Consider the following 10,847-nt stretch of genomic DNA (forward strand, 5'->3'; position numbering starts at 1 on the left):
CCTGTGCATTCTCAAAGAATATTTCCCAGCAGTGTCATCACTTGCAATGTCCCCCTTGGGAGTGAGCTGGAGGAGAGTGGGACTGATCTTACAGCAATTTCTGTTGAATCTCCTTCCCACGTTCAATCAGGATAGGCGAAGAGTTGGTAGATGCACGGGAGTACTTTGTAGTCTATACAGTGCTACTCTAAGGGAGAAACTGTGATTATTAACTTTATTGTGCTGCAAGGGTCAACCCCAGAGTAGCGGGAGGTATGAGGGAGGAATAGGACGAGAAATGCAGAGCAGGGTGTCTCTGATGCTCCTCTCACATCACCATCACTCTCTGAACACTCTGTCTGCAGGGATAATCAGGATATGGGTAAGATGAAGCCACTTGTATGTGTGTGACCGTGGGAGGTGATAATTGATCTATCCATAAATGTTTGGGTGGGGAACTGACCACATCTAAAGACCACATCTAAAACTGCTCTTGTGTTTTCCTATGGTTTCCAGGACAATCTTGTTCTGCAGCTTGTCTTAATGATTAGTTGACCTGGCTTCTTTAATTAGTTGCTAAAGATGTTCCCCGCTCCCTTCCCTGGGGGGAAGGGAAGGAGGTGTTTTCATAGGCTGTGGCAGCAGGAACTGCAGGACTCTAGGGCACCTCTGCTTCCGGCTCTTTCCTAACTGCAATGACTGAGTGCTTGGGACCCTCAGAGCCTGGGGGTATTTGTGTAAACGCACACCTGTTGGCTTGTCAGCTGGTTCTGTCCATTGCCGGGGGCTGTGGGGCGTGTTCATGTGATGATAGAAATTCTAGGACAGGAGCTGAGAGATGACACATCAAAAGTGTGAGGAGCATCTGAGGATGTGACCCTGGGGACTTTATTCTGAGGACTGCCCTTGGCAGGGAAGCCTTAAGGGGAGAGCTTGAGCCAGTGAAAAAGGAAGCAACAGCAGGAAGAAATTGCATTTCCCCAGGGATTTAAGGGGAAGAGCATCTCTAGGCGGTGTACTCTCTCCCCACCCTGGGGGAGCCTCGCCTCTTTGCTGCCGGGAAGCTCCCAGAAGACAGAAGAGCATTGAGGAGGGTGCACAGAGGCCCACAATGCTCGCACACCCAACCCGTTACTGCCAGCCTATGATCTGAGCTCCTTGGACGGCAGCCCACTCCCAGCACTCCATCCCTGGGCGGCAGTGGACACCAAGAGCCTGTGTGCAGAATGGGCAGGGATGGAGGCTCGAAGGCCGCGGCTGAAGTGAGGGCCTGGGGCTTCTCCCATCTTCAGTTTGGAGTCCTGATTTTCCTCTTGGGTAGGTGGTGATACAGGAAGCATGGACACATGCATAAAAACACCAAGAACGCACAAAGAAAAGACCACTTTTTGACAGAAAGGAACCCAATCCTAGAGCTACATTTTAAGGTCAAATATGAAAAGGTCATGAGAAGGGTCCACAAACATTTGGTACTTACGGATACATATGCAGTCAGGCAGATGACTAGGGAGGCGGTGATAGCATAAGGGATGGATGTGTTAGGATTCTTGGCTTCTTCTCCAGTGGTGGCAATGATGTCAAAACCAATGAAAGCATAGAAACACGTGGCTGCTCCTTGCAGCACCTGTAAGGATGATGATATTTGTCAGACTCAGAGTGTCACGATAGCACCGGAGTCTTACATGTGTTACCCACAATTGGCCAATGCCTTGCAGACATTACTGAGTGGCAGAGGGGGTAACACTGTTGAACTTGTGCTACACACTTGAGTTCTGATCTCCTCTGTTTTCTAACTGTGACACTGCAATTCTCTCATGTGTAAAATGGAGATAAGAAGACTTATGCCCAAATAAAACTAGGTCATTCAACACACACAAACCATTTTGGGAAATAAGTTGGGTTATAAAAAAAGATCACTAAGTTGGCTATCCCTTTGTCTTGGGGGGAACTCATTTACCTCTCTGTGCTTTTTATCCATTGGTTCGCAACCACAACCAGGGACTGTATGACTACCCCTAGGAGATGTCTGTAAATGTGGGGAGGTCCTTGTGACTGTCACAGAGACATGGGGTGGGCACTTCTGGCTTTAGTCTAAGGAGCTCAGATGCTTCTGCACGAAGAAGTGTCCTGTCCAAATTACTGTTAGTGCCCCTAATAGAGCATCTCTACGGTAACTTTCCAGATCTAAAATAATAGAAAAGATTTTCAGATCTTCAGATACTCTGCTGTCTTCCATGGGAAAACAGGTGAAGACAATTTCATTTTTCTTCTTCTTTTGGAGGCTTCAGTGACTGACCTACTTGGGCTTTAAGGCAGGAGAACAGACGAGGTACGAGGCAGTGTAAAGCCGGGAGGTGGTATCCAGTGACATCTGCTGGATGTCTGACAAGAGAGTACTTGGCTCCAAGGATGGTTGGGACTTTATAAAGTCAAGATGTCAGTGAAAATCTTCTAGTGAGGAGTGTGTTACTTTCTTCCAAAGAATCTACTGAAGTATAAATGAAGTTTCCCCACCTTGGTATCTTCATTATCAGCTGAAAATAAAAACTATGCCTCTTTGAATGCTTGGGGATATCTTTTTAGCAGAAGATGAGAGAGATTTTTCTGGACTTGTGTGTATGGGATGCACACAAGCTTCAGTGGGGATCCAAGAGTGAGGCTCTTTGTAGACGAGGCCTTTTTCCCTCTTTTCTGCATGTTTAGTTTATAAATGATGAAATTCAAAACATATGCAAAGCAGATACCTGTTTCTAAATTTTCACTCTTAGCTTTCCCATTGACTTATTAATAAGTAAAAACCAAAATACTAAGTACCAGAACTTTCAAAGTACATCACAATATTGAAGATCTCTCAAACCTTCAAAAACAATCTTTGCTCATCTGCAAAATGAGCTGGTCTCTTCTACAGTCTCTCTCATTAGGATTTTAATGTTTCAATTCCCTACTCAGGATTTTTTATCTTGAGGTCAATGTGACTCAGAAGAGCCTGTGAATTTTGCTGAGAAAAAATGACATCTCTATTTTTACTAACCTCTGACTGTTAGCATTTCTTTTAATTGTGAAAGTAGGTGGTAAACTAACTGTACCTATAATGTTGTCATCAGTAGCAATCAGACATTTTTCTACTATATTAGAGTTGTTGCAGAAATCTTAGAATAGCAATTATTCTTATTGCTAGTTTCAAATTATGATAGTATTAGACATAAATATTAATATTTAATGTACTAATAAAGAAGCATATTATATTATCACAATTTAAAAATATTTTTGTTACTATATTTCAATATATTGATTCCTTGTGATTTTCTATGTAATTAGGTTATTCATTTATAAACATAATTCTCAAAAGGGGTTTATAGGCTTTGCCAGACTGCCAATGGGGCAAATGGTATACACACAAAAGAAATCTAAGAAGTCCTGGTCTAGCCTAATAATTCAGGTAGAAAGAATTTCTCAAACAAGCAGTTCCATTGCTAGAGAGCTACTTTTTGGGAGAGGAGATAACTCCTGATTTCAATTCAATGAAGTCCTTCATTTCAGGGTATGGAAAATGTCTTTGGCCTTCAGACAAGGAGAGAAAACATATCTCACTTTATTGTGCATGGAGGCTCACAGGCTTAGAAATAAGTTTGTTTTTACTTGTCTAGAAAATGTTTCTGGTCTGCAAGGATGAACAATGCTGGGATTGCAGGCTCACGAAGCTGCTCCAAATCAAGAGAAGCCTTGCTTTAAGACAGCTTCCAGAAAACAGGTTCTGCGCTCTATATCTTTAACACTGTTCTACACACACACACACACACACACACACACACACAAACACACACACACACACAAACACACACACACCCCTCTCTTGTAAATCATACAGTGACCTGCTATGACAGTAAGTATGAAGATGTGTCACTCCCAATTAGCATGTCCCAGTGCTACAGTGTCATGCTTATTTCATGCCATCAGTTCTGAACTGAAAGGTCATAGATACTAGATGAGCTCATGAGGAAAAGAGGGTGGGAGAGTCCTAAACAAGAATTTTGGGGCAAATTTACCCTAGAAAAAGGTGAAAAGTTTGTACATCACATCATGTGAAGAACAGGTGGGGACCTGGGGATGTCTAATTTGGAGAAGAGAAGACTCAGTGAATGTCACGGAGCACGGCTTTCAATTTGAAGCAAAGACCATGTAGCAGTTGGAGGAGAAGGATACTGTAGGCTCCAGAGGGAATCCCAGGACCGTGCATGTGAGCAGGATAGGATTAGATTAGGAGTGTAGACTTTGTGGACTGTCAGATCTAGGTTGATTCTGTTGCATAGTAGCTTGGTGACCTAGAACAAGTGTCTAATCTCGAAGAGCCCAGTTTTTTCATCAATTAAATAGAGAGAATAATAGTCCTTAGCTCATGGGGTTGTTACAAGGATTAAATGAGATTATAAAATAAAGTGTAGTCCTAGAATACAGAAGATGCTCAATAAATATTAACTTTTACCAATAGTATTTTTATAAATGGTGTAAGTTTTTCTAGAACAGATGAAACCCAAGGGCACAAACAAATTCCTTCTCCTCAACCCACATTTATTAACTGTTCCGATGTGCCAGGCACTGTGCTTGGTGATGTGGAGATAGTCATGAGCAAGAAGTACTCTGAGCTTGACCTTGTGGGGCTTATAGTCTAAGGGATACTGCATAATCCAAATGCAACCTTGACAGTGATAACAAACTGAATAATATTAATACATATTTATATTATTTTTTAAAACACGAATTCTACTATTTTCCAAGTGAGTGAAAGAGTAGATGGCAATTACTGATAATGATTAGATACCAGAAAGTTAACTATAATCAAGTTGGGAAGAGAGAGAGTAAGTTTGCAAAGAGAATGTCTGTTAGGCTGAATTTGCATGTGTAGAACTAGAAAGCAATTATAGTTGAAGAAAGACTGCATAGGTCAAAGGTAGGACATCTGGAAGTTCTACTGCATAAGGCAGGAAACAGAATTTAACTTAGATCATTCAAATGAAATGATTTCAACGAAGGGATTTTAGGAGCCAAGGCTGGGAGGGAGGGAGGAGGAAATACCCATGGCCTTGCGCTCTTCTCACCTTCTGATCTCCTGATAGTATCTTCCATTGGCTAAACCTAACAGGAAGCAACCAGCAGGGGTCTTCTGGAGCACAGAACAGACCATGAAGGGTGGAGAATGGATCTGGGGAGTGGAGGCAAAGGGAGAAAAACCAGCCCACCTGCCAAGATCAAACAGACCCTGGCCTAACAAGATATAGATTAAATAAATAGATTATCAAAGAGAAGCTAATATGATTAGCAAATAAGGTCATCTTTTTACTTGGGTTAGTTTGAATGAGTTTTTCTTTCTTGCAAACAATTGATTCCTGATTGGTGAATACAAAAGAGCCATGAAGTAAACTGTATAGGTGTGTCTCAACTCAAGAAACCACGAAACCTGCTTTCCTCTCTATCCAAATCTCAGATCTGGCCACTGGAATTTGTGATTAGGATGCCTTTCCATGCATGAAAGATTGTGAGGTACCTGGCAGTGAGCATCTGTGAATAAAACTGGTGGGCGATATGTGTGTGTGTGTGTGTGTGTGTGTGTGTGTGTGTGTGTGTGTGTGTGTGTGTGTATGTGTGCATATGTTTGCGTGTTACTGGCTTGGTACTTTATCCTAAGTTGCCTTTAATGTTTTACATAAATAAAAAATAGCATTGACTTTTAATTTGCTGTCATAAGCAGAAATTGTTTTCCAAAGTAAACCCCGTATAGCTGTTCTGCTAGGGGATCCAGATCTGTCTGTGCCTCTATAGAGCTTTGCAGGAAAGCAGCTGCTGGAGGACTGCTGCTTAATTATTTGTCACAAGCAATGTCATTAGTGGCCTGCTACTTAGTGTATGGGGTCCCTAAAAGCTGGCCCCTATGCCTTGCTGATATTTGAGAGGCAGTAGGATGAGGCGGCCTTCATATTCTGCCTTAGCCATTCTGCCAGATGCTTAGGAGGTAATTAGGCATCTTTATATAATTTACTCCCAAGGTAACAAAATTCCAACTTTAATTGCATTTTCTACCTCGCTCATACTTCCAGATCTATTAGCAGCCTGTTTACAGTGATGGTGGAATGTGTTAATAGATCCAAAAAAATGGATTCAAATGTAGAGAACATGGAAAAGAACTTTTCCTTTGTTTGGAGGCTATCAGCATTCCTCACAAATACTTGCTACTGACCATTTTCCTAGGAGCTATTTGTGCTGGTAGTGTCTTATTTGGTTAAAGAAAAAACCATAAGATAGCATCAAGAACAAATAACATACAGGGAATACACATCCAACAATATTTGGGGGCTGAGGGATTGCAGATGGAAGCAGGGGTTCAGCTGAGGGCCAGCAGTTACTTGATATAGGAAAAAAATGTTTGTTGTTCTTAAGCTCATCAAGACCAAAGAAGCATTTGACCCAAAACCTGTAAGTGAGTAAACCATTCCTTAAGCTATTTTCTTTGGATGGAAGTAGCTGGAGCAGGGAAAGAGTAGGCTTATAAGGGGTCCATGGCTCGCCAGATTGCTCATTAACCCTTTCAAAGTACTTGAGAATTGTGTTTCAAGTCATGTAATGGTAACTTTATAAACCATCTCCTACACAATGGTTTCCTCCATCCCAGCCTACCTAAAGTGATTGAAGAATAAAGTGAATCGGAACTCTGAACTAGTCCCTAGTCAAGGGTGGGGGTCAGTTTTTCCCTAAGGAGTGAAGAAGTTCATGCGGTTGTAAAGTAGGCAACTCAGTTTTACTGATGATTGTTAGATAACAGAGTAGAGAGTGTGTTTATCAACTTGGTGGGTGATGTGCTCATGAGAAAGTGTCAGACCTTAAAAAGTAGGATCTACATTCAAAGTGGCCTTGCTTGACTGGAAAAGTGACCTGAAACCAAAATTGAGAAAGAACAGGTCCAGGCCAGTTCTCCAGGGAGGAAATTTACTATGCAGAAATCCAAGGCCAGTCAGATAGCAGAGAGAATGAATCAGCAACATCTTCACACTGGGATATCCATTTGTGCTCAGTTGATGCTTTTAGTCACAGCCAATAGGGCACATATTTTGAAGTTCCTGCAGAGAAAAGTGGGTTTGCAGTAAAAAATCCGAACTCCCAGCCAAGATTTTTTGGTGGCCAATGACATGCCTGCTCAAGGTAGTAGGTTTGGGTTGGAGTGAGGTCAGTGTCCAAAGGTACAAAAAAGCCAATTGGTCCCATGTGTCTACTACCAGAGGGTAGCAGAGTACATAAATCAGGACTTTGGCTCATGCAGGACTGGGATTGAATTTCAACTCTTTTATGATCAAGATCTGTGGCCTTAATTTTTCTAAGCTTCGGTTATTTCGATGTAAAAGTGGAGATCATTGTACTTATTTTGCAGGGCTATTGTGAAAATTAAAGCAGTATATATGGAAAGGTTTGTCATAAAGAAAATGTTGTTAGAAATGGCATCTCTTTTTTTTATGCCTGATTTTTGATCTTCGTTTCTTGCTGCAAAAGCTAGTGAGAACCTGGGATGTGTAAATGGAGAGCCTTTAAGGCTAGCTTGATTAGCTCCTTCCTTGATGAAGGAGGCTCCTGACTGAGGAAAGATGTGGAGGCCCTAAGAAGGGAAGAGGAGACCCCTCAAAGAGAATAAAGGCCACAGAACAAAGCACAAAGGGAAAGACTAAAAGATTCATCTTCTTCAGCATGGACAAAGAGTATTTACTTGGAGGATGTTAACTCTTTCCAGTTTTCACATGGAGCATAGACTACAGTATGGGCCATTTAGGTAAGCTATTAGGAAGATTTTGAAAATTAAACATGATTCAAGTAATTAAGAAAAGTTTTTGAATTGCTTTGACATGATGTCTTGGTAAGCAATGCACGTTTGGCCTGGACTGGTTTAACCATACTCTCCTTTGAAGATAAAAAAAACGATAGGCCATCTCTTAATGCCCTTTCCAGTTCCAAGACTCTATGACTTTGGGAAAGTTTAAAGGAAATGAAAATATAACATGTCAGATGAATTAGCTTATTCCTTTTTTTTAAAGAATACTCAGAAGGGAGAGTCAACATACACAAGGCATTGATGTAGTAGAAAAAGTTTTGGAGCCACGAAGACCTGGGCAGGAATTACAGGCCTGGCACCAACTAGCTAAGTGACCTCAGGTAAGTTACCCAACTTCTCTGAGCCTTGGATTCTCCACCTGTAAGGTGGCGGGGGGGTGGTGGTGGGGGGATGGCCGTACCTGCTTTAAAGTTTTGTTATAAGAGTGAGATAATATTCACAGAGCACAAAGCGGGCACACAGCAGGTAGTGGATAAATTCTAGCTCCATTTTTCTGTCATTATCACTATTGTTAACCACACAATGTGCACACACAAAAAAATCCAAATTTTTATTCTTTTGCTAACATTTGGTATAATTAGTTTTCCAACTTCATAGGTAAGAAAATCTGAAAGCACAAGTTAGCTGTTGGCCAAAGTCTTACAGTAAGTCCATGACCCAATAATTTCTTACATTGTTAAGAAAATAGTGAGAAATTTTTGTGTGCTATGATGAAAATGCAAAGGAGTTCCAGAAAAACATTTTTTCTCTGTCACTCTTATAATCTGCTGTTTCTTTTATTTCATAGGAAAGGAACAATTTGTATCATAAGAAAATATAGATTTCGGGATCCAGAATGGGGTCAACAGTGTTTCTTTGTCTCTTCTGGCTTTAACCAGTTTCAAGATTTATTTATTTCAAGGAGGCGGCATGAACTTTGTGATTCTTTGGAATTCTTATAGATAAGCAGAAGACTAGAAATCTTGGCTGAAATTGCTTCTTTGCTTATTTCTCTGCATTGAACAGTGTGGCATGGTTCAGAATAACAGACGCTATTTTGAGTGTTCTCCAAGAGACATTTCTGGTCCCTGAACAACTTGGAGGAAAACCAGTCTACGCAAAAGCTGCAAAAGCAAAACTGGTGGAATCCTAGACTTGTTTCTGCACCATCCTAGGCAGGTTTGCCTCTCTGGGCCTCGTGTCTCCACCTGTTAAGTGAGGGGATATGACCAGGTGACTTCTAAGATTCTTTCTAGCTCAAAATTCTCTGATTTATGTTCTACTATTAAAAAAAAAAAAAAAAAAGAATGGGCTGGTGAATTTTACCGATCAATTCTTAAAGTAAGCATTTTTAGTCATCCTAGAGGAAGAATCCAGGTGCGACTTACAACTACTTCTCAGTATAAAGAATTTGCCACTAGGACTTTCCCATTTTTCTTCAGCATGAGCCACATCACCCTGATGACAGGAGTGAGATCTGAAAATGTCCTTGTGGTTCAGGCCACTCTCAACCCCCAGACCGTGCCAGGTGAATTTCTCCGCGTGAACAATGCCACTGGAATGGAGTTTATAACCAGCATCCACTGGGCCTGCTCAACTGCCCTCAGGCCCCAGATGGACTCTCCACCTTGGGTCAAATGCTGGGATTAGATTTAAAAACAGTTATTTCTCTAGTTCCATACCCAGGCAACACACATCCCTTCCCCACTCATTCACTCTTGGCCTCCTTTACTGTCTTGTCTATTTATGGATTGTCTCTATTCTGAATAGACTATAGAGAGATTCTATAGGATTGGGCAAGTTTTAGACTCAGACAGTCCTGGCTTTGGGTCCTGTGTGCCTACTTACACTGTGTACTCCACAGCCATTTAATCAACCCGAGTGTGAGTTTTTTCATGTGTAAGACCAGAATGTAAATATTTTCCTTGTAAGGTTATTAGAAAGATTAAATGAGATATTACATGTAAAGCACTTAGTATGGTATTAGGTGTATTGTTGGGGACCAAAAACACTGAATCTATTAGTTAAATAATAGGATCTTATTAAATACTTGTGAAACAAATAAAATAACCACTTCTTCAGAACTTTCCAATGAAAGGTGATGAAGAGAGCTCCATGAAGACTATGAGACAGAGAAGCATTTTCCTGAAAATATGTCTCAGACCATTCACAGGGTGGAAGGTGGAGCCAGCGACAGGTTTAGGAATGAACTCACCCCTGACCAGCCATGGGGCAAGAACTGGCCCTCAGCCCAGTATTTCCCATTGACGAAGAACAGGCCTGCAATCATGATGAACACCCACACGGCCAGGTTCAGTACATTGAGGACATTGTTGAAGCCCACAGAGTTCTTCACCCCCAGCGCGACGATGATGGTGACGACGACCGCGATCACCAGAGCTAGAAGGTCCGGGTATGATTCTTCACCTTTCCCTGGAAGGGAAAGACATGAGTTAATACTGTCCAGAGGGAAAAAAGGGCCGTGCAAACTGCCAGCCCCAGCCGCCCCAGGGCATCTGCACTAAGCTCTGGGAAGCGTGGTCAGTTTGCCACCGTGGGAGGAGAAGGAGCTATGTGCGTGCGCGTTTGCCTGTGTGCGTTTGTGCGCATGTGCCTACGCTGTGGTTCACAGGTGTCTATTTGCAAACGGCAATGTATTGGTATATAGGTAAGATGACCTGATGTCCCGGACTAAAAATTGGGATACATAATATGACAATTACAACAGTGCCTATGGAACCATGGCACAGAACATCCGAGGTCAGAACCATCCTGGGACATTTGGGATGTGTATATGGGTCCAACATATTATTTGAAAACTGTTTTATCATCATTGTTGTTCAGTTTATAGTCCATGAATTTTTCTTTCCCTTCCAGTAATCTTTTCATTATTAGAAAATTTGAAAATGTGTGTTTTTGAAAACTATTGGAAGAAGGGTGTTCTTTCCCTTTTTATGTGTGTGATTGCACAGAAAATGGACCGTTGAACTTGCCCTGCCTGCTGGGTCTTGTCTGTTGG

General features: G+C 41.7%; 1 protein-coding gene across 1 annotated transcript in view; it reads right to left on the minus strand.

Moving 5' to 3' along the window:
• The window catches only part of SLC7A14 (solute carrier family 7 member 14), a 47,996-nt gene that overhangs the window by 14,167 nt on the left and 22,982 nt on the right, over nucleotides 1-10,847 (minus strand). The window contains exons 3-4 of the mRNA XM_011380347.1: nucleotides 10,044-10,261; nucleotides 1,457-1,603 (exon numbers count right to left, since the gene is read on the minus strand). Of these exons, the coding sequence (XP_011378649.1) occupies nucleotides 1,457-1,603; nucleotides 10,044-10,261 (365 nt within the window). The remainder of the gene's footprint in view (nucleotides 1-1,456; nucleotides 1,604-10,043; nucleotides 10,262-10,847) is intronic.

Source organism: Pteropus vampyrus, unplaced genomic scaffold (genome assembly GCF_000151845.1).
Source record: "Pteropus vampyrus isolate Shadow unplaced genomic scaffold, Pvam_2.0 Scaffold12, whole genome shotgun sequence".
In the NCBI taxonomy this organism is placed as follows: domain Eukaryota; kingdom Metazoa; phylum Chordata; class Mammalia; order Chiroptera; family Pteropodidae; genus Pteropus; species Pteropus vampyrus.